At 41.7% G+C, this 24,474-nt stretch overlaps 1 protein-coding gene across 3 annotated transcripts in view; it reads left to right on the top strand.

The window, feature by feature from the left end:
- The first annotated feature begins 3,579 nt into the window (after positions 1-3,579).
- GALK2 (galactokinase 2) overlaps positions 3,580-24,474 on the top strand; it is an 85,634-nt gene continuing 64,739 nt past the window's right edge. Inside the window, exons 1-5 of one of the 3 annotated variants that reach the window (XM_060259850.1) lie at positions 3,580-3,810; positions 6,476-6,564; positions 9,002-9,125; positions 14,072-14,162; positions 23,952-24,098. In XM_060259850.1, coding sequence (XP_060115833.1) covers positions 3,629-3,810; positions 6,476-6,564; positions 9,002-9,125; positions 14,072-14,162; positions 23,952-24,098 — 633 coding nt within the window. In that variant the 5' untranslated portion in view covers positions 3,580-3,628. The remainder of the gene's footprint in view (positions 3,811-6,475; positions 6,565-9,001; positions 9,126-14,071; positions 14,163-23,951; positions 24,099-24,474) is intronic. The other 2 variants (XM_060259851.1, XM_060259852.1) reach the window with 2 other exon arrangements.

Raw genomic sequence — 24,474 nt, 5'->3', positions numbered from 1 at the left:
GTTTCTTTAACCTGGATTGCCACCTCTGCCCCTCCCTGTCTCCTGCCAATGGCCGGGGAGGGGAAAAACCTGGCAGCCCTAGTGGAGGCAGCACGTTTCCCATTGAATTTTAGAACAAAGTAAGCGTCCAGTAGCACCTTTAAGGTTAATAAAATTTTATTCAGAATGTAAGCTTTCGTGTGCATGCACACTTCTTCAGACGAAGAATGAAGTACAGTGAGTAGAACTACATAGCTGGTGGGCAGTGTTTCCTCTAAGCTGCAGAGTCGTGTGAGCAAAAATTCTACTTTGTGTGCTACTGGCATTAAAGTTGTGAGCCACTGGCATTAAAATTGTGAGCTACTGCATACATTAGTGTGCTCTGGGGTCATCCTTCCTGAGCTAAGACAAAAATGTGTGAGCTGGAGGCTAAAAATTTGTGAGCTAGCTCATGCTAACTCAGCTTAGAGGGAACATTGCTGGTGGGCAGTGGTTTAGAATGCAAAGTGGTACAAAGTTAGAATCCAGTGGCAGAATTGTGAAATTAAACTGAGAGAACCTTTGATCTGGGTAGCATTGGCGTGGGAAACCAATAAAACATTGGCTTTTAACTTTGTTGGTCTTAAAGGTGCTACTGAATTCCTACTTTGTTCTGTTGCTTCAGACCAACACAGCTGCCCACCTGGATCTATCCCTTGAATTCTGACAGTGAATTGCCCCTGTAAAAATGGTTGAATACTGTGTTGTCCTTGCACAAAGATCAAAAGAGAAGCCATGTTGGATCAGCCCATTGGTTCATCCAGTCCAACACCGTGTCATCATGACCAAAAACCCAGGTGCCATGAGGAGATCCACCAATGGGGGATATATAATTTTTGGGAGAGGGTTGTTTGGGTGTCCAACATTCAGAAAAGCTCAGTGGTAGAGCATCTGACTGGCATACAGAAAGTCCCAGGTTCAATCTCCAGTATCTTCAGTTAAAAGATCTGGCAGTAGGTGATGTGAAAGACCTTTGCCTGAGACCTTGGAGAGCCTTTGCCAATCTGAATAGACAATACTGGCTTGATGGACCAAGGGTCTGATTCAGGATAAGGCAGTTTCAGGTGGCTACAACTCCAGAAGCCCTCTCACTGTTGTCCCCCCTCAAGCACCAAGAATACAGAGCATCACTGCCCCAGACAGTGTTCCATGGATTTCTGGATTTATCCAGTCCCCTCTTGAAGCTATGCTTGTAGCCACCACCATTTCTTGTGGCAGTGAGTTCCACGTGTTAGCAACTCTTTGGGTGGAGAAGTACTTCTGTCTGTTCTAACCTTACTGCTCATTAATTTCATTGAGTGCCCACAAGTAAGCAAGGGAGAAAAGTACTTATTTCTCTACTTTCTCTGTCCCATGAATATTTTTGTAAACCTCTATCATGTCACACCTCAATCATCATTTCTCCAAGTTAAAGAGCCCTAAACTCTTTGACATTTGCATCTCCCAGCCTGTGGGTCTTGACTTAAATGTGTGTCACAAAGTCTGTGAAAGTGGGTCTCAAGCTTTTGCAGTTTTTTTAAGAGAGCTACCCAATAAATTATCGAGCCCCGTGGTGCAGAGTGGTAAAGCTGCAGTACTACAGTCCTAAGCTCTGCTCACGACCTGAGTTCGATCCTGATGGGAGCAACTAAAGGTTGACTCAGCCTTCCATCCTTCTGAGGTCAGTAAAATTGCTTGCTGGGGGGAAAGTATAGATGACTGGGGAAGGCCCATAAAAACCACCCCGTAAAAAGTGTGCTGTGAAACGTGAAAGCAGTGTCACCCCAGAGTTGGAAATGACTGGTGCTTGCACAGGGGACTGCCTTTACCTTTTTACCCAATAAATTATGGCTGCTACTTTAGAACACCTACAGGAAAATCCAGCTGCAAATTATTGCTACAATACAATAGATAACAATGTGTAGATGCATTGTTTTCTGTGCTGAGGATGTTTGATTCAAAAGTTTAAAAAAGCCTTTATTGATTGAAAACTGCCCCCCCCCCTTTTCTGGACTCTTTGAAAGTAGCAATTCACATGCATTTGTGAGCCTAGGTGTGTTTACTCAGAACAAAGCCTAACTCAAACATAGGACAAAGAGAATAGCTTTCTGCCTAGCCAGTTTATTTAGGGGTGCAGGCTGTAATCTGGAGCTCCCTAAACCTCCCATGTGACATTGAGAGAAATAATATTTCATTTTGCACAAAACATGTAGTACTATGAGAGTGACCCTAAGAGATGCCCTGATAGATGAACCAGTAGTCCAGAATCTAAACCAGATGCGCTGCAGAGACAACTAACATGGCATAGAGTCATCCCCACACTGTTGCCTCCCAGCACTGGCATTTGGTGGTTGACTGCCTCTGAATATGAAGGTTCCTTTCAGTCATGGTTCCATGAATCTGGTAATCTCCATATTGGAATGATTTCCTATTCTGCTCTGTGTGTGAAGGTTTTGTATTGTGTGTGTGGAGGGGAGGGAATTCCCCACCATATTTCCCCATTCTTGCTAGTATTGTCAATGACTGCTTGCTTGCAGGTGTCCATTTTTGTTCTCTCTTTTACATAAATGAATTGAAAGCACTGTAATGTGGATTTTTAAAACCCAGTCACCCTCAGTAGCTTTTATGATGTCTGTACAGATTCTCAAAAGTTGCTACTTTAAAACATTATATATCTTGATGCTTGTTCTAGAATGATAAAAAAGCCATACTGTTCACAGCCTGGAGTCATTAGCATTGTATCACGATTGCATCAGAATTCCCTCTTAATCACTATATACACATGCAAAGTGGTGGAGGGGGGGGGAGGGAAGGGTCATTTACAGCTGATAATACCTTAGTATCAGATAGAGTTACCAGCTTTTTTGGTAGGCTTCTGGGTTGTTGACAGCGGCATGATTAAGATAAATTATTTTCAATTAAATTTGAAGCTACATCATGAATTGTTCAGTGTGTTAGGCACCTGTTAACAGTATAGCAGCTTTTGCTAGGAAAGGAGGTGGCCGAGAAGAAATCAGGCGTGCATGTAGTGGCGTCTGATGTCCTCGCTGGAGTTCTAGTTACAAAATGGCCATGCCCATTATGTTATCTTAAACTGCAGTCCTAAAAAAATTATATTTCCACAGTGTTATCAGTAGAAAGTATCTTAGTGATATAGGCAAAAAGCAGCTTTAAAGTTACATGATGTGAGAAAACCAGAGAGGGAAATTTTATGTATTTAGGAGTGAAGATCAGGGATAGAATTTTAATTCAGGAAGATACTCCCCCCCCCCCTGCCCATATGAAGTCTCTGCTAGGATTCTCCTCCCATAGTCCACCCACCCAAAAAACAAATGAACCAGAAACTGAAACAACGAAGTATGCGCGGAGCCAACCTACTCTCCACGGGGTCGCGTTGCTCGCTGTGCCAGCAAAAGTTAACGTTCCTGATGGGAAGGGGAGTCAAAGGCTACAGCAAAGAGCGGCCGCCATCCGCTCAACATGCTGCTCTAAGGGACTTCCTTGGCTGTTTACCTCCCGGCATAATCGGTATTTTGCATGATTGCAAGAAGCTCCATACAGAGAGGACCTAGGCGGGGAGCAGAAAGAGGAAGCGGGCAGAGGAGGAGCGATTTCGTTGCTCGCAGTGTCCATGCCGGAAGGAAAACGCCTCTGTGCTCCAGGTCCGGGATATCAGCCTTCGAGATTTGCAGGGCAGCCGGAAGGGGTGCGAGAATCCCACTATTGCAATTTGAGTATCCAGCATTCAGAAAAGCTAAACATGGCCACGGATGTTCCCCCCACCCTCTCGGTCCAGCTGGTGGAAGAACCCAGGTGCGTTTGGCTGTCCCCCCGCCCCCCTTCCATTCAATCAGATTCAGTTATCTGTGCGTGCAAAAGGGAGTGGGGGGAGAGAAAAGTTTGTATCTTAACAGTGCCATCCTAAGCAAAGCCACACTGTTGTAAGCCCATTGCCTTCAATGGATTTAGAAGGATGTAACTCTATTTAGGATTGCACTGTAAAGCCTGTGCGGTCCGTATTGCAGATGAACGATTTAAAAAAAAAGGCTGTAAGCGTAATTGAAGTCCCATTTCTGCTGCGTGGCGCGCGGTTAACAGTTTGTACTCAGGGTCACTTAAGGTGGTTCCTTTCTAGAAGAATAACCGTATCTGTCCTGCAGCAACAAAACACGACACAAGTTCTTGCAGCGTCTGGCTTGATAATTGGTGGATGGTTGGAATAATATTACCACGTCATCCCTGTCTTTGAGGATGGTACCAGGTATTGCACACTGGAATCCAGCGACACTTTAAAGACTACCAGAACTTATTCCAGCATAAAGTTTCATGAGTCGGAGCTCACTTGGTCAGATTAGTCAGATAACGTTTATTATTAAAAACTTGGGAGCATGGAAGAGATGTTACAGAGACACCAGTTCGTAAGGGCAAAACTTGGCTTGCATCGTTATCTAAAAAAGAGGCCAGTTTTAAACAAGATTCAGATGGATTGGTCCTTGTTTTAAACTAGCACCCACAATATCTAACCAGCCCCCAGCTTTCAGCAGAGTACCCCTTACATTCTACTTCAGATGTTTACTCAAAAGTATCACTGTGTCCAATAAAGCTTACTCTCAGGTGTGCATTGGGGTGCACTGTTGTGGTGCCCTTTTTAGACGTTTACTCAGAAACACTTTACTCAGAAACATTGTGTTGCTTTATGACAAAATGCTTTCTTCAATAAAAGATGCTGGGGGAAAAATTAGTTAAAGGAAGGGCAGTCAACAACAATCAATGTCAACATTGATTTTAATCAACTTTGATTTTAAAAAATAATAAAAGAAACACTGTGTGAGGAAATGGACCTAGTAGGTGCGTCTTAGTCACGCCCATAGGCAGGCAGGACAATGAAGTAGTAAAAGGCTGGAGCGATAGAATGGACAGTACCACTTCAAACCACAGGTGGGGGAGATCATATTTTGTGAATTCTTGTCTGTATTACAAACTTCCCTATAAAGAGCAACACATCATAGAATGCAAATAAAAGCTTTCAAGTCTGCTGTGCTACTTTTTTGATATTCAAATAGCTTTTTATGTATTCAGCTGTGGACTTTTTTATCTGCAGCTTGAAGTGGAGCAATCCAGACTAGCACCTCAGTATTTTACATCCTTAGTTTCTTGTCTGTGTAAACCAGACCTTTTAATATATATGGGTGATAAATTCCTGTAGTTTAAATTTGGCTCTATACTGCAGTAGTCCCAAATCTTGATGAGTCAGTGCAGCTATTTATTTTTTAAAAATTGACAAAAGGAGAGGGCATCACCACAAAACAGCTGCCATTGGGGAAAATCACAAAATGGCTGCCGATGGATACTGTGCCAGTTACAACATGTTGGGTGCAGAGCTGGATTTATGCCCAACTAAGTAAATGGTATTTTAGGCCCTCAGATTATGAGGTGCCTCTGAATTTAAAAATGTTAGAACATAACATTTTTGGGTAATGTGAGGCCCTTTTAAACTTGTCATTGTCAAGTCTGCAGATTCAATAATGAGTCGATGTAGATACAAAGAAGCTAGTTTATTGATACTGGATGCTTGTGGCCTGAGCCAGGGTTTGAAGAGACTAAAACCATACAGTAAATACATTGCATATAAAGATCACTTCAAAAGCATTCCTACGGGCAGGGAAATTGTGCAGGGGATATTCACACATAGATGTTACTAGTACATTCTCATGTTGATTAGGCGTAGTGACCTTGATGTTTTACTAGGCTCTTACGACTCCCACAGGCTCCCAAGATGCCTGGGCTGAGAAGGTTCAGATAAGACTTTTCACACATCACCATTTCAAAGCAGAGAGAGCTTTTAAGAAAAGGGAGGGGGAACAGTAGAGGGGCACTAGCAGCATTTGGTTCTACTTTAGTTCTACCCAAAGTTGAGCCAGAGTCATATTCAGACTTGACAGTCATAGAGCAAATAGATTGGTAATCAAGCCTGAGGTGATGGACAGTGCCTGAAACACAGAAGATAAAATAGCATTTCATTAAAAAATACCAGAGTCATTAAGAACAGCAGCAAATTACTTTAAAATCAATAATTTTGTGGAGCCTTTGCATTGGGAATAGAAACACTCGAAGTCATCAAGTGACTTTTGAAAGTGCGTAGACCCAATCTTATTTTTAAATTCAAGTTACAGGGGTGCAGAGAGGTCACTGACCTCCATTTTTATAGAATATTCTTGGTTTTTAAAATATGATGAATCCTGTTCCTCAATGAAGACCAGATATGGATCCAAAAATTATATATGTGAATAAAAGCTCCAGAATCCAGAAATTATATTTGTGAATAAAAGCTCTGGCTTCAGCAGAAGTGAGGCCATTTTACACTACTAAACTGGGTCAGAATTATCCCTGACTAATTTTACCTCTGGATTATTTTAGAAGCTGCCTTGATAATGGAACGTTGCCTACAGATGATTAAACATTCTGACCTGCTTTTCAGATTGTTGAAGCTGAAGAAGATGTTTGTCTCTAAATTTCAGTCATCCCCCAGGTTTTTTGCTCGAGCACCAGGGCGTGTCAACTTAATAGGTAAAAATGGGTTTTTGGGGAAATCAATGGATAATATGTGTATGAACACTAATGATCATGTCCATACATATGAAGACAAAGTCTTATTTATACTAGCTACAATAAATATTCTGCTTTTAGCTTATGTTCTCATAGATGGAACCTGGAAATCAGAAGCGATGCAACTTGATTAAGACAAATATCTTTACTTGTCTTTACTTGTTACGAAGCTGCTATTAACAGGATCACACCATGGTTCAATTCACACAGTGTTGTCTACCTTATTGTGACTTTTAAGAGCCTTTGGCAAAGGTCTTTTTGGCTATTGGCCATTGGAGGTGGCGAGAACTAAACCTGGGACCTTCTGCAGTGCACAACTTATCTATGAGCAGATGAAGCTGCCTATTACTGAGTCAGACCATATGTCCATCTAGCTCAGTATTTATTTTATTATAAAATAATTATCCTTGCTTTCAGTAAAAAAAAAGCAAAAAATATCAAGGGGGCTTTTAATAAGATAGGTTCAAACTGATTATCTGAAAAGGTGTCATAAAAACTTCTCAATAAATTTCTAAATACAACAACTTGAAACAGTATGACAAATACAGCAGTATAAACTGCCAGGCCAAGCAGCACTAAAAACAGAGCCAACCATTAGCCAAGCAGGATCAAATATTAGCAGATAAGATAAAATACAAAGCAACTATTATTTATTTTATTTGATTTATATCCAGCCCTACCCCACCGAAGCGGGCTCAGGGCAGCTCACAGCATAAAAAGTTCTAACAATAAAATTCAGAATTAAAATACAATAATAAATTATATAGTTAAAACATTAGTATCCATATCAGTGTGCTATCTATAGACTTCCTTCAGTATTTCGGTGTTTCGGTGCCGGTCAGTTATAAGCCAACCGGAAGAGGACTGTCTTACAGGCCCTGCGGAACTGTCCAATATCCCGCAGGGCCCTGACCTCTTCCGGTAACTGGTTCCACCAGCAAGGGGCTGTGATTGAGAAGGCCCTGTCCCTGGTTGACTTCAACCGGGCCTCCTTTGGCCTGGGGATTACCAGCAGATTTCGAGAGCTAGATCGCAGTACTCTCTGGGGGACATATGGGAAGAGACGGTCCCTAAGGTAGGCAGGTCCTAGGCCATATAGGGTTTTAAAGGTAATAACCAGCACCTTGCACTGGACTCGGTATATTATTGGCAGCCAGTGCAGTCCCCGGAGACCCGGCTGAATGTGCTCCCATCTAGGGAGCCCTAATAACAGCCGAGCGGCGGCGTTCTGCACTAGCTGCAACTTCCGGGTTCGGCACAGGGGCAGCCCCATGTAGAGGGCATTACAGTAATCCAATTCTTGCACTATTGTAGATCAGTGGAAGAATTGTTCGTTCAAGACTTTCTGGCATTTTTTGGGAGTCGCACAGTTCTGCTCATGTTTTGTGTGTGGAAAATCTAAAATTCAATTACTGACATCTTCAAAGGGGAGAAAAATCTGAAAGTAGGGCCTGAGATACTGTGCTAGATGGCCAAGCTCCGAAGCAGAGCTCTTTTGGTACCCTGTTTATACTGAGTCCCGTGGCGCAGAGTGTTAAAGCTGCAATACTGCAGTCCTAAGCTCTGCTCAGGACCTGAATTCGATCCCAGCGCAAGCTGGTTTCAGGTAGCTGGCTCAGGTTGACTCAACCTTCCATCCTTCCAGGGTGGGTAAAATGAGTCCCCATCTTGCTGGGGGAAAGTGTAAATGATTGGGGAAGGCAATGGCAAACCACCCTGTAAAAAGTCTGCCATGAAAATGTGAAAGCAACATCACCCTAGAGTCGGAAACGACTGGTGCTTGCACAGGGGACCTTTCCTTTCCTTATACTGAGTCAGACACATCAGTTTATCAAGGTCATTCTTGTCTGTGCTAACTGGCAGCATCTCTGCAGGTTCTCAGGTGGGGGATGTATACCTGGATCCTTTAACTGGATATACTTGGGGATTGAAGGTGAAACCTTCTGTATGTAAAGTGGATGCTCTACCATGGCACCACAGCCCCACCTCTAAAAAAAAAAATCCATATGAAGCTGCCTCACACCAAGTCAGACCCATTGGTTTACTGAGATCAATACTGGCTACTCTAGTTGGCTCTCCAAAATCCCAAACAGCTTCAGCTATTACCTGATCCTTTTGCTCAATGATACTCATTCAGTGGCACAAGACCCATATGTGGCTCTTAGACATGCCACCTGTGGTTCTTCTGAGCCCAAATGTTCCCCAGTGTAGTGCCTGCCCCTCGCTTTAGGAAAATGAGCAAGGCCCTTTGCCAGCAGGGCTTGTGGTTGGTGGGAACCACTAGTCTACCTCATGAGCAAACTGTGTCATTCAGCAATTCAGAAAAGGAGTTATCCTGTTGTAGTAGGTGCCCCAAAAGAGTTTTTATAAGGTTAATATTCTGTTTTCTTTTTGAAAGGTGAGCATATTGATTATTGTGGCTACTCTGTGCTTCCTATGGCTATAGAGCAAGATATACTTATAGCAGCTGAACCTCTAAGTACACCAGTTATACATTTGGCCAATGCAAACCCATCATACGTGTAAGTATTCTATTTGTTTTGTGGATTTTTGCCAAGTTATCATATGGATGTGACTGAACACATTTAGTTGAGACTAAGGCTCAAATTTGCATGGCTATTTTCCTACCATGACCATCAGATAAATAGTTTGGATATTTGTTTAAAGTTGTAAGAGGACCTGAATTCTGGTGAACAAACAAACCATAGATGGTTTGTGGAGAGAATAAGTCAGGAATTTCTCCAGTTTGCACACCCTTCCTTCCCTGTTCTCTTTATGCACCACGCTGAGATTGGAGCCTTCTTGGTTTAGAACCAGCCCCAATTTGTTGCAACATCTCAGTTGGAAAGTATGACAAATCCCAGTTTGTTTCTTCCCTGCTAACCAGAGGCCAGCTTTGGTTTTGAATTTTATTTTATTTTTGTGAGTGAACTACAGTTTGCACTTGTACCCAGATCAGTGCCAGTCCAAAGGCTCATGGTGCCCTAGGCACCCTGCCTGCCACCGCCACCCTTCCTCCTTTCGCTGCGCCGAGGCTGCTCCTTGCCGGCTTAGATGGGACTGGCACGGCATCTTATTCTTTGAAGAGCCCTTGGAAGAAGACTTCGCTCCCCCTCCTCCTGGACCCAGAAATGAGGGGGAATGAAGTCTCCTCTTGTGGGCTCTTCAGAGGATTAGAAGCTGCACCAGCCCCACTGAAGCCGGTAAGGAGCAGCCTTGGCACGCTCCTCTGATTGCGCTGGGGGGGGGGGCATTCGAAGCACAAGGGAGGGGCGGGTGGCGGGGAGAGAGGCAAACTAGGTGTTTGTCATGGGCACCAGGAGGGAGGGAGCCCAATTCGGTACCCCCCACCTCCCAGCGCCCTAAGAAACCACCTAATTTGCCTAGTGGGCGAGCCGGCCCTGACCCAGATACGTATGCACATCTTGATAAACAAGACTCAGTGGCATGTTTCACGTACAATGAAGCATAAACTGGTAAGGGAAAATTTTCACGTTAGCACATCAGTGTTAGCAAAATCACTACACTCCTCCCTTCATGCATAGTGCCAGGAATGAAAGACTTCACTGTCAAAATAAGCAAAATTTTGTTGTTATACCAAAAACCCAAACTGTGGCTTGTTGTCCTTTCAGTAAAGCTAGAGCCCAGAATGTTAGGTTGTAGGAAAAATGAGAGTCTGGTTTGCTGCGTGTGAGGGGAGGAAGCACGCAAGTCTGAGAATCTCCAAGGCTTGTGCATTTCCCTACAAACCATGGGTGCTATCTTGGTTTTAAATAAATCCACGTGGGCAGCTGTGTTGGTCTGAAGCGGTAGAACAAAGCAGAGTCAAGTAGCACCTTTAAGACCAACAAAGTTTGCTCACAGACTGTCTGATGAAGTGTGCTTAGAGCACATGAAAGCTTACATTCTGAATGAAACTTTGTTGATTTTAAAGGTGCTACTTGACTCTGCTTGGTTTTAAATAAGACGCTTGAGTTTGGGGCAACCTCCGTCGATCATACAGCACCCCCTAAGCCGGCATCATAGTGCTGCGGGCCTGTGGTTGGTCGTTCACATTGTTAACATGCTGCAACCACAGACACGTGGCTGGGTTGTTTTCTTTTCCTTTTTCAAGTCCTGCTGTGTGTGCCCAGAAGCAGACAAGCGCACATGTGTTCCTGGCCACGTTCTGTGGGGCTGCTGAAGCACATGTCAGAATGGAGTCAGGGGGAAAAAGAACGTGCTGGAAACAAAGTGGAATGATCACATGGCTCATGCATTCCCATGGTGCACCTGGGCGGTCAGATGCCTGGAAACCCACTATGGAAGCGCTTTGCTGAAGTAGCTGTTGGCATTTGTCAAGGGATATTTAATCTGCATGGGAGTCATTTTAGGGATGAGTGGGGCACAGGAGCCAGATGTGTGTGTTTGATTGTGTCCATTTGATCTGGAGGGGAGGGTTGGCTATGTCGGGCTAAACTGCTTGTGTGATCGCACCCCGCGACTTGTTATTAGGTCAGAAGCATTTGAAGTAGGCCAAATACATTAGGGCCAATTTATCTTTGCCTCTGCATAATGTGGAAAATGTCAGTGAAATGTAGCCTTGTTGCTCAACATTAGTTAACATGCAATAAGTTTATATTTTTAATGTGAGATTTCTATGTTCTGTGTGGGGTAAACTGCTTTGCAAATGAGTCCCTAGAAAAAGCACAGGAAATGGCTCCCACTTTAAAAAGAATTGAAAATGACTGCTTTAGGGAACTATCTAATAGGATTTTGGCATGTGTCAGTAATTTCCAGGACAGAATGAAAGTGTCAGATTTTTGTTCCCTTTGCAAACAACTTCTCTCCCTCCTCCCTCTAATTCCTTTATTTGTTCCCCCAATTATAATGAACCACATTTGGCACACTTCTGCAGATGGACGTCCGAACTGAATGTGCCAGCTTAGAAGCCAAGGCTTCTTTCATTTTTTGGTTTAAAAGTGGTTTCAAAGAATCATTGTAGGATGCCAAAAGCATAAGATTTTATTCCAAAGGGTAGCCTATATTACCAGATAATCACTCCACATTTTTTAATTGCTTGGTTTTTGAGTTTCTAAAAGAAAAAAAAAATGCATTGAAGAAATGGGAACTCTATTTATTTTGTGGAGGGAAGGAAGCAGAAGGCTGCAAATTTGTTTTCCATCTCAACTAATAATAACCTCCTAGCATAAACAATTATTTCCATTAGGAGTAACTTATGTGGCTTTGGGGACATAAAAATGCGTGGAGAAACCAATCTGGGCTATTTGGAAACCTGGTTCCTGTATTCTCCCTGGGAAGAAATCGTGAGAAGACCACAGGCTTGTTTTCCCCTTCAGTTCCTTCCCTGTCTCATGGTGAAAAGTGAACTTTCAAAACAGGAGACCCCATAGTTGTCTGCTTGAAGGATTTTCCCTGGCCATTTAACATTAAATGTGGAGCCACATATTTTTCTACAGAATGACCCCTGCCACCATGAATGCCATCCTGAGTCCTGCCTGTTTTTACCTTGTTTTAGGACAGGCTGGGATTGGATTAAATAGCAAATCTCTAAAGCAGCTGTGGCCAAACTTGCTTAATGTAAGAGCTACATAGAATAAACGTCAGGTGTTTGAGAGCCAGAAGACATGAATGTCAGGTGTTTGAGAGCCACAAGGCAGGCAGGCAGGAAGGAAGGAACGGGGAGGGAGGTGGAAAGAAAGAAACTTTAACTTTAAATGCATCCTCAAACCCTTGGCTGGCTTGGCCTGGAGAAGTGATTTAAAGAGACAAATACTTTCTTCAAGCAGGACAAAAGGGCAGTTGGGGCTTTGAGAGCCTCACAATATGTGTGAAAGAGCCACATGTGGCTCCTGAGCCGGTTTGACCACCCCTATGTAAGGCACATTTTCTGACTGTGAACTGCTGGGTGCACGCTGCATGCAGGCAGCCCCACATATGGAATGTTCCTTGCGCCCGTGTGCAGCCCATGCCTCTCCTGGCAGCAGGGTGGGGGCTGTGTGAACGCCCCAGCAAGCATCAAAGAATACTGGCTTTTTCAAAGCCGGGATACTCTTGGGCCAAATTCCTTGTGTGATTGCACCCTAAGTCTACAAAGAGCACATAACCATGGGTAATCATAATTTGCTTTTCCCCTAGATTACTGAAAATTCATAGATGGGGAAGAAAGAGCAAGGACTGTTTTGTTGTTCCAGAGGGATAGCATGTTTGCCTACTGTAGCAAAATAAAATAGTTTAACAATTCCAGCATGAGAGTTGTGACCCTTTGAAGCTGTGACTCACAAAAACTTATGCTGGAATAAGTGGTTCATCTTTAAGATTTCACTGGACTCCTCTGATGTTTCACTGAACATTCTTGAGGAACAGAACAAAGTTTGAGTCCAGTGGCACTTTCAAGACCAACAAAATTTAATTATAGGTATAAACTTTTGTGTGCATCAACACAGCTAAAAACATAGATCCAAGTGGGCAGCCGTGTTGGTCTGAAGCAGTAGAACAAAGTAGGAGTCAAGTGTCACCTTTAAGTCCAACAAAGTTGTATTCAGAATGTAAGCTGAATAAGAGCCCTGTGACACAGTGGTAAAGCTACAGTACTGCAGTTGGAGCCCTCTGCTCACGACCTGAGTTCAATCCCAGTGGAAGCTGGTTCAGGAAGCCAGCTCCGGGTTGATTCAGCCTTCCATCCTTCCAGGGTCGGTAAAATGAGTACCCAGCTTGCTGGGGGGGAAGTGTAGATGACTGGGGAAGTCAATGGCAAACCACCCCATGAAAAGTCTGCCGTGAAAACGTTGTGAAAGCAATGTCACCCCAGAGTCGGAAATGACTGGTGCTTGCACAGGGGACTACCTTTTTAAGCTGAATAAAACTTTGTTGGTTTTAAAGGTGAATCATGACTCCTACTTTGTTCTACAGTTTAAAAAAGGAAAAGCTAAGTCCCCTGTGGGCAGCTGCTGTGAGAGCCCTCTCCAGCCCCACCCACCTCACAGGGTGTCTGTTGTGGGGGGGGGAAGGTAAAGGAGATTGTGAGCCGCTCTGAGACTCTTCGGAGTGGAGGGCGGGATATAAATTTAATTTCTTCTTCTTCTTCTTCTTCTTCTTCTTCTTCTTCTTCTTCTTCTTCTTCTTCTTCTTCTTCTTCTTCTTCTTCTTCTTCTTCTTCTTCTTCTTCTTCTTCTTCTTCTTCTTCTTCTTCTTCTTCTTCTTCTTCTTCTTCTTCTTCTTCTTCTTCTTCTTCTTCTTCTTCTTCTTCTTCTTCTTCTTCTTCTTCTTCTTCTTCTTCTTCTTCTTCTTCTTCTTCTTCTTCTTCTTCTTCTTCTTCTTCTTCTTCTTCTTCTTCTCCTGCATTCTTGAGCAATATGAGTGTGTGGTTGTTTGGTCAACCAGCAGATGGCAGCAGTGGGCTATTTATAGTCTGAAATCTATTGCTTGATCTGTAGCTTTTATAATTCTCTTGCATTTTATTCTCTAGGGATTTTACTACTAATGCTAACAACATTGAGATCAATCAGACCAAACCTTTGTGGCACAACTACTTCCTGTGTGGATTCAAAGGAATTGAGGTAAATTAAATTCTGTATACATCATTATTACAAACTTGATGTTTAAAAGAATATTGGATATTTCCACTGTTAGGTTGAAGTTCTGTTTTAGAGATTAAAATACATCATCTAAATATTTGCGTACATGAAGTATCAAAGCTGTAACAACCTCTCTAAATAGTCATTAACTTTAGTTTTCTCTTGAGCTTCAGGCCTTAAACACTTACTTCTTTCAATAAGGCTGTGAAAGATTTCACAGAGCTCCATCATTAAAAGAGAAAATATATATTTGAGGAAAAGGGGAGAGAATTGTGTATGCTACCCTGAATTCTTTGGATATCTGAATTCCAGTATTCAGGATATCCAGTTTTGATCTATGATCTTGTCCCTGCAAATATTCTGTGTACAAAAGTACATGCTCTCCTGAACCTACAACTGGGATTTCCAGGTTGTGGTCTGGATTCTCATCATAACCAGTATATGAAATGGGGTCTATAAACTCTGCTAAAGATGAAATCTAGCTAGCATTAGCTCTTGTTACTGAAGACATTCAGCTATGGCTAAAGTTGCCAAGAAGAAAGGAGTGTAGAAATTCACTCCAAAAGACAGGGAAGCGAAGGAAGCGTGGAAGCCTACGGCCTGCTCCTGGTTTGTAGCCATCCAGTGAGTTCATGGCAGAACTACAAACTGATCTGTAGTTGTGTCTTAGCTGCTACACTACAAAGAATGGTTCCTGAAGAGGGTGTGAAATCCAGATTCTTCCTTATCTCTGTCTTCCCATTCCGGAGCCAATCAAGAGTGGTTCAGTTGTGTTTACCATAATGTGGCTTTTCATATATGATGGACTATGATTTAGTTATTTGCTTCTGGGTATTTGTGCCTTCAAGACAAAGCTCCCGTACAAAAAGGGAAGTTCATTCAAAATAGAGCTTGAAAGAGCAAATGTAATGAAATCTGTTAAACATGCCAATGCAAGTTCCAGGAGAATCCAATGTAAGTTCCAGGAGTCTCCTTTTGAAACAGAAATACTGCAGAGTTTGGCAACATCCATTTTCTGTTTTGAAACTGGAGTTGGGTTCTCTTCATTTGAAAGCTGTGTGATAAATTTGTAAGTCTGTTCCGCTCTCAAGGCAATATTGTTGTTCAGTTTCTGGTTTAGTATGAGACTCAAATTTATCCATTCTCTCTGTCTTGTCATCTCATGTTCTGCATGGAAGTTTACTGGCCACAATTGCATTTCAGCTAATAATTTGTATGTCTAAGAAGGTTATTGGCAGGAGTTGTGATTTAAAATGGTGACCAGAACATGTGCAACTAGAGATATTGTTTGTGGCTATGGCAAAGAACTCTCTAGACCAGGGGTGTCAAACTCATTTGTTATGAGGGGCGGATATGTGTGTACCTATTTAAGATTAGGAAGCAGAGATATAAACTTTATAAAGGGCACAGACAAACATAATTAAAGATTTAAAAAAACAAACAAACCTTAAAGCTTGCTTAAAATGTTAGCACCCATTGGTCTTAAAAGTGCTTTCTTTTGTATTTCTCCCATGGGATCCAAGGAACTGGGCAAAGCAAGCTCTGGCTCTTTCCTTTCTTCCCCAGAGAAATGGTAGGGGAGGAGCCTCAGCCAATAGAAGGAAGAGAGGCTTGGCTCAGTAGCTCTGCTGTGTGGTTGAGAAAGCCTGGAAAAACAAGCTCTGCCTCCCCCCCTCCCTCCCCAAAGGAGAAGCCTCAGCCAATGGAGAAAATAGAGGTTTTGCTCTGTAACTTCTGTGCGATAGAGCAAGTCTTACAAAGCAAGCTGTGATGCAGAAGGAAGCAATAGAGAAGAAGAAGGAAGCAAATAGCCAGTTGCTTGGGGGCCTGCTAGGAGCCCTCTGGAGGCCTGATTCGGCCCTTGGGCCGTGAGTTTGATACCCCTGCTCTAGACACTGCTGCCTAATGTTGATATTATGCGAGGGGGGAAATAGACTTTGTAAAACAAATGGGACTTTCTAGAGGTGATAAACTTTTTTTCTTGAAAACAGTCATTTTTATTACCTAAGAATTCCTTTCCTTTCCTTTAATCTGATTAAAGCTCCTTGACTAAAAGTCTTGGAACAGTCAAAGCCCCATCTGTTAAGTAGCATCTTCTGGATCCAACACTAAACCAATGGAAAAATCTTGCAACAGCAAGGGTAAGGTTTGGAAACTAGCTTGTGATGAGACAAAGATGAAAAATATTTAGGTGCTGTGTTAAAAACCTATTTCCAGGGCTAATATTATGAGACTACTCCAACAAAATATGTATTAAAATTAAAGTACTATTTTCCTGTGAGAACAAGCAAAAATGACAATCCAGCATTGTGTCTCTAGGAGTCTGGCCATACGCAAGGCATGAAAATGGCCAGTTTCTGTTGGATCTTTCCAGTATTTGGTATTTAGAAGGTATATTGTCTCTGAACCTGGAAGTTCTACTTAGACCTACCTTCCATGAATTTGACTAACCCATGAGTTAGCAACCTTTTGTAATTAAAAAGCCAAACTATGTCAGAATTTCAGAGAAAGAGATCAACAAAAGATTCACTGTAAGAAAGCCTATTTGCATAACAGAAAATATACTATTTGACTAATACACCTATGTGTATTATACTACTGATAGCAAAACACTGACATCTGTAAAGCTTCAGCAGCCTAAATAATGGTTGTTGCAACTCCTTTATTGGGAAATGACACACATGAGGTCTCACAGCAAGTCATAAATTTATTTATTTATTACATTAGATTTATATTCCGCCCATTTTGCAAAGACTTTAGGTGGCTAACAACATAAAATAAACAGAGGCAATATTAGTAAACAGTATTTTAATTTATTTATTTATTTATTACTTTTCATTTATATCCCGCCCTCTCCGCAAGTGGACTCAGGGCGGCTTACAACATTATAAAACAATTAATCCAATAAAACATATAAAACCATAACAATAAAACATAAATAATAAATACAGCCAAGACCCCTGTGCAAATGTTTTAGCGCTCTGGCATCAATCGGCACATAGTTTTGCACCTGGATTTCTGGCAACGATTTATGTCTATCATTTCCCTTTCTCTAAAGTATTTCTGAGAAGCCCTTTAGTCCCATAAAAATATTTGCCTTCACATACCGAGTTTTCTAGCATCCCACATCAATTTTGTACTCTTTTTTTTTAAAGAGCTCTGTTTGGTTCTTTATGGAGCCACATTTGGCTTTAGACCACTACTCTAATACTTTTAGAATTCATAATATCTCAGGAGGTTCTCTTTGGATCATAAGATGCTTCCTTCTGCCGAGTGAGGCCTTTGGTCCATCCATTTCAGTACTGATTACTCCGTCTGGCAGTAATTCTCCAGGGTCTCATATACAGAAAAGACGTTCCCTAAAATCCTCTAAACTGGAGATGCTGGGGATTAAACCTGCATTTGCAAAGCATGTGTTCTTCCGCTGAGCTAACTAAGAGAGAAGGGTGAACATCTAAGGGAAAAAAATAGTTTCACTTTCTTGAAGTGTATTTAGGACAAATGAACGACAGCTTGACTTTGTGGGTGACTTTTCTAGATACAAAAGCCAGGCAGATCTATTAAAAGAAGGAGGGTAGGAGGTCTAGCAAGATGTAGTCTGATTTATGGGACTGCTGGTGGGGGGAATGTTAAGGCACAAAGGCTCCTGGAAATTTGTCTTAAATTGCCACCCAGCCATTGAATAAAGAACTCAAATTTGTTTCCTGTGTGGTTGTCAGAAGGCTGGTGATAGTTTGTTCCATCTGTAGGAGAAAAGTTTTTTTTTTAAATGTCTCTCTTTCCTAGGAATCAAACATATTTTCAGCTTTGTTTACAATAATTGATGGCTTCCCAAAACTTGATGCTAAGACTGTGAAAGGTTTTCCCTCACCTCTGTTTTCAGTTCCCAGAAGAAAGAAATCCTTAGAAGGAAAAAAAAAAACCCAGCCTGCTCTCATGCCCCAAATCTCCCTAGAAGTGTTGTTTCATTGTCCTCTAGCAGTGCAAAACATGACAAGTGAAGGCACATGATGGCTGATGGTGATATTCTGTGGGATAAGCCCAAGGGTGGAATTCTAGCAGGAGCTCCTTTGAATATTAGGCCACACATCCCTGATATAGCCAATCCCTCAAGAGCTTACAAAAAAGAACCTTGTAAGCTCTTGGAGGATTGGTTACATCAGGGTTGTGTGGCCTAATATGCAAAGGAGCACCTGCTAGAATTCCACCCCTGGGTAAGCCAGTCTACTTCCTGGCCCAAAGAAAGATATACTGAAGTGGTTTGCTCTTGTGAACTAACACTTGTAGCATGGGAAGGAGCTGAATCTATGCAGTTGAGACATATTACCTTACTTACTTGTGTACAGTTAGGAGCCATGGAAACAACTACAGATTGATTTGATAAGCACTAGTGAAATAGCTGTTATCCGGGCCAAATTAACCATAGAGTTTCACCTGGCCAAAAGCCTAGATTTCCTCTCCACTAACAGTCTCTGGAGCAGAACAAAGTTTTTGTCCATTGCCACCTTCAAGAGTCAAGATGCATGAGTAACTTCAGTATAACTTTATTGCACTTTTATTGCAAAGGAATTTCAGAAGCAAGACTGGAATGGGAGATTGGTGAATTACAAGTTATTACAACACTCAGGACAATGGAACCTTCAGAGCTTAGCAGAGATACCAGATTCCTATCACACTACAAATGCTAAATTCTCATTTATACCCCAGAATAAACTTTGTTGGTCTTAAAGGTGCCACTGAACTCAAACTTTGTTCTTACATCTGTTTGTTGACTCTTTTGTTTATATGCTAATTTGCCGCTAGTCACAGATATTACGAACTGCTTTAATCCAATTTTAGCTATACTTATTACACAGAGACTTATGCATCTTGACTCTAACTAATCTTCCTGGCAACAAACACCCCCCTCCCCGATCTCTACCTATATGTAAGGCTTGAGGAAGTCTATTTCAATGTGTCTGAAGAAGTGTGCATGCACATGAAAGTTTATACCCAGAATTACTGGATTATTAAAGTTATGCACTGGAGTGAAATGGACAAATTTACAAGAATCTTAAAAGAACTTGATTTAGAGAAATTCAAGACTGAGTGGGGTAAATTTCAAAAATACGTTGAAAAACAATGGAAAGTTAAAAGGACATTTGGTGATTTTTGATAATAGTTGAAGTTAGAGGGATAACAAATGGACTACAGTTACATAATGAAATTATTAATTAAGGTTTTTTTCAACCTAGTTTGATTAGGATTATAGTTGAAAGGTAAAATTATTCTGCTATAGGTATATTATCGATTTTCTTTCTTTTTTTTAATGAAGATTCTTAATTTGGAAATTACCTTTTAGTTTGTTTTGTAATTTTTAAAATGCACAGATGGAGGTCACGAAAAGGGGGCGAGGGAGGTGGAAAATGTGATGTATTGGTATGACGTTTTTATTAATGGAGGTATATTATTGTTACAGTATGTTGCAGAATAATAAAAGTTGTTTATACAAAGCTTCTACCCAGAATTAAACTTTGTTGGTCTTAAAGGTGCCACTGAACTCCAACTTCATTGTATTGCTTCAGACCAACACAGCTGCCCACCTGGATTTCTGAAACAGTTTATGTAGGTATTTGTTGCATCTCCTAGCAAAAGTATGATTAGCAGCATGGCTCAGAATTTGTTATGGAGAGAATCTCCTTTGATCTTAAAACTCCCATGAAAACATATTTCTAGTCCTTATTGCCATGAAGAAAAACTTACTCGGGTCCTTTCCTTTATTTCATAGCCCCATGTCAATGTAATTTATTTTCCACAATATGTATGTAAGAACTTATTTCCAAAAAAGTTATGAATAACCAGGCCATTGGTTAGGAATAAAATCAAAAATTTCCCCCTAGCATTGGTTTGCACCCACACACATGCATACTATAGCTAGATGAACCTTTTGCATGGATCTGTTTCTTTGTATGCATTCTATTTTTAGCTATCTTGAAAGAGGAATAAATATTTGAAATACACAGCTTTGTTCTAAAAATACAGACTCATTTGTTGTCATCCAAACCAAAGCAACTTCAAATACCCTCTGCCATTTTTTTTTTAGAAAGGAAAGGTCATCTGCAGCATTTGAAGTGCTTATTATATCACACTGTCCAGCAGCACTTGCTGCCAAGCAATGAAATGGCAATTACCAAGTGCAGTTCTCATCTGATGCCAATATATATATATTAATTCCCCTCCAACTTTACCAACAAGGATGATAAATTTGATATCTGTTTGATCTCAAGTGCTGGAATCTCTTTGGGCATATGGGCGCTGTTTGTCACACTCTGCGATTCCAATACTGCATAAGAAAAGGCAAACCAAACCTTACGGAAATTGGAATACATACCCTTAAGCTGAGTTAGTCCTGTTGGTTTAAATGGGACAAAGCCAGTTTAAGTGGTGCCAGCTTAAGTGGTCTGTGGCATTTATCCTATAAAGTAATTCTTCTAGATCCCAGGATCCCAGTATAAGATCATCAGACGTACTGTTGGGGCCAGCAGCCTCAAATTCAAAAGCCGAAATATGTTACTGGTAACTAATTCTGCAAAATGCCTTATGCAGTCAGCCAAAGATCCTTATTTAGACAAGGGGAGGTTTATGGGTAGTCCATGGGATATAAATCCAAAAGCCAGTGTATATAGCTGTTAGCATGCAAGATGAGAATCAGGGGAAACAGTGTTCAGATCCACAGTCAGCTGTGAAGCTCTCTGGGTGACCTTGGGCCAGTCATGATTTTTAAGCTTAATCTACTTTCTAGGATGAAATGGATGAGGAGAATACCCTGTATCAGGGCTTTTATTGTAGCAGGAACTCCTTAGCATATTAGGTCACACACCTCCGATATAGCCAGTCCTCCAAGAGCCCTGTAATAAGAGCCGTGTAAGCTCTTGGAGGATTCACTACATAGGGGGGTGTGTGGCCTAATATGCAAAGGAGTTCCTGCTCCAAAAAAAGTTCTGCCCTGTATACTTCTTGAACTCTTTGGGGAAATGGCAGGATCCAAATGTGACAGATAAATAACATACAAGAATATTGTGTATCACACTATATCTAATAGCCAACTGTACCTTGATTTGCAATTGCTTAAATGCATGTTTCTTGGAGGTCCCTGTTTGCTTTGTTATTGGTGCCACTGAAATAATGCTGTGACTGTGGAACTGAGGGCAGGGAATTGACTCCCATTAGAAAGTGGCTGCCAGTGTTTACCCCTAATAAGGAGGGAATGGAGGTGTGTCGGCTTCTGGTATCAAGCTACAGTGCCTCTTGCTGTTTCTCAAAGATAACAAGGCCAAAGGAGTCCCAGAAGTCCAGAGTTGTTCAATCTGAGGTCAGGTTTTCCAGTAATCAATCAAGGTAGCATTGGTAGTTCAACATGTTACCATAGCATTGCATCCATGGTCCAAAGCATCTCTTGGGAGACTTTATAGCTGCACGCCCAACTGTCCCGCAAACAGCCAGCTTCTGAGGAACAGTCCTGTAAAGACACATCTTTACTATCAACAGGCAGCTGGAATTGGGCCATGAGACATGCACTTTGCCTCCTAGCCTGTAACTCTGTTCTCAGCCTTCTTCACCTGCAAAGGTGCAGGTGATTCCAGAGGACTGGGAGTGGCTAACTGACCTTTGCCTGCTGAATTAGAGTTTTAGGGTGGATCTGGCTGTTAAGTCCTGATATGTGTGCCCCTCATTTTCCTGCTGGTGGGCATCTGGTCAACTTTGGACTGGTTATGTGGGGCCCCTCCTCCTCTGAGGAGTCCTCATTCCCGCTGAGCCCCGGCTGACCTATGGCAGGAGGTGAAGTCGTTCGTTCAATTTTAATATGGTCAATGATCAGCACAAATCAGAAAAAAATACAAAAGCTAAAAAAACAAAGCTAAAATACTTACAAAATATTTGAACATCACATAAGATAACAGTGGGAAGTTATATAAAATAGCAATTAAAATTTGGCTTCAGAACATAATATATCATTGCGAACTTTACATGCAGTTGAAAAGACCCTTGCATAAGGACCTGTAATCTGTGGGTTCACTCCCATAAGAGACTTCCTAGTGATCTCAAAATTAGAAAGACTGAAATGGCCCTGAAATCGACTTATTAAGGGACTAATTAACCTTGCTCGTGAAGGTGACGTCAAAGTGAAGTGGAATGGAACAAGTATCCATCCTGCTGTAAGCTCTTGGAGCATTGGCTATATCAGGCGTGTGCGGCAGGAGGTGAAGTCAAAGTGAAGAGGAATGAAACAAGTATCCATCCTATTGTAGGACTGAGGAGAAAGACTAGGCTTAGAAGCTTTTGTAGCTGAATAATTCTGGTTTTTGGTTACTGAGAACTTCTGTTGTTGGTTTAGCTAGGCTTTACAGTTCTCTCCTTTGGCTAGAACTAGGTGGTGACTCAGTCTGAATCCTGACAGCCAGAGGTTCTGGGAATTCGCCCCCTGACATCACATTTCTCCAGCAAGTGCAAACACAACTCTGATGTGCTCCTGTTCCAAACTAAGGATGTACATTCATGTCAAAATGAATGGGAAAAAGAGAAAGAAGCTGAAAAGGCCACATTTGTTTTCATTAGCTTTGAAATAAAAATGAATAAAAATCAGAATGCATGAACTAATCCCATTAAGTTTTTTGTTTCTGTCAGTTTCAATAGGAAACACATTTGCTATGTTAATGTCCTTGTTTTTTATCCAGATTGGATGGCATTTTCAGGCTTTGTAGCCCTCACCCAGGGGGACATTATAGCCAGATTTCAGAAACAGGAGAATGAATCCCAGTTTTATAGGCAATTAAAGGAGAGGCTTGTGAATCTAACAAAAAATGTGGACGACATAACATTTAAAAATCTACTTATCCAATTAGTATGAACTGGGGTGGGGTGGGGTGGGGTGAAACGACACATTTGATCCCTGATGGAATTTGTGCATTAACACATAATCATCAAAGGCAACAAGAAGCATTAAAATAAATGTTTGATATGTTTTGTTGTTGTTCAGTCACACTGTTGAGTCCGACTCTTTGTGACCCCATGGACAAAGTCACGCCAGACCCTCCTGTCTTCCACCATCCTCCGAAGTCTGCCCAAATTCATATTTGTTACATCAGTAACACTGTCCAGCCGTCTCATCTTTTGCCGTCCCCTTCTTCTTTTGCCTTCTGTCTTTCCCAGCATTAGGGTCTTCTCCAGCGAGTGCTCCCTTCTCATTTGGTGGCCAAAGTATTTGAGCTTCAGCATCTGACCTTCCAGTGAACAGTCTGGGTTGATTTCCCTTAGGACTGACTGATTTGATCTTCTTGCAGTCCAAGGGACTCTCAAGAGTCTTCTCCAGCACCACATCTCAAAAGCGTTTATTCTTCTGTGCTTGGCCTTCCTTAGGGTCCAGCTATCACAGCCATACATTACTACTGGGAATAGCATCGCTTTGACTACACAGATTTTGATATGTATTTTACATTAAATTGCCTGTAAAAATGGGACCAGTTCTTTGAAATTTGGCCAGAACAGTCCCTTGGGAGAAAGGAAATTTCATTCAGATTGGGTGGAAAGAAGTTACAGCTGGAACTCTTATTGAGGTTAACAACAAATAGAATAAAATGAAATTTTGGGAATAAAACTTTTTGACATCCTCCATTTTTAACTTGCTGCAATGATAAAGTGAGGACTGATTTCATGTTGTGAATGGGGGGAAATCGGCAGATTTTTCTTCAGTGCCTCTCTGATTTTGTTTATTTATTTTTTGCTTATTGTTAGGACCACTTTAGTCTTGACAGCCCAAGTGGAATGAATTGCCTAGTAGAAGGCACCATCCCGGCAAGTTCCGGTCTTTCCAGTTCCAGTGCTTTGGTGTGCTGTGCGGGACTTGTGACTCTTCTGGCAAATGGAAAAACTCTTTCAAAGGTAAAAATCAAGCTAGATAGATAAGAAAAGCGTTATCTGGAAATACATGTTAAAAGACAATTTTGTTAATGTGCATAAACATTGAATAAAGTCAGAATTGTTCTCTCATTGCACATTGGAGAACATTTTTGGACACATTTTAGTAGGGTTTGGCCTGACAAGGAAAGAGTTCCTGATTACAAAGAATGTCACTGTTGAAAAAGATGTATTTTGACTAGGGTTGCCAAGTCCAATTCAAGAAATATCTGGAGACTTTGGAGCCAGGAGACTTTGGGGGTGAAGCCAGGAGCAAGGGTGTGACAAGCATGATTGAACTCCAAAGGGAGTTCTGGCCATCACATTTAAATGGACCGCACACCTTTTAAATGCCTTCCCT

The sequence above is a fragment of the Heteronotia binoei genome, chromosome 19 (assembly GCF_032191835.1).
Source record: "Heteronotia binoei isolate CCM8104 ecotype False Entrance Well chromosome 19, APGP_CSIRO_Hbin_v1, whole genome shotgun sequence".
Classification (NCBI taxonomy): Eukaryota; Metazoa; Chordata; class Lepidosauria; order Squamata; family Gekkonidae; genus Heteronotia; species Heteronotia binoei.
This window is presented reverse-complemented; position numbering and strand designations above follow the sequence as displayed.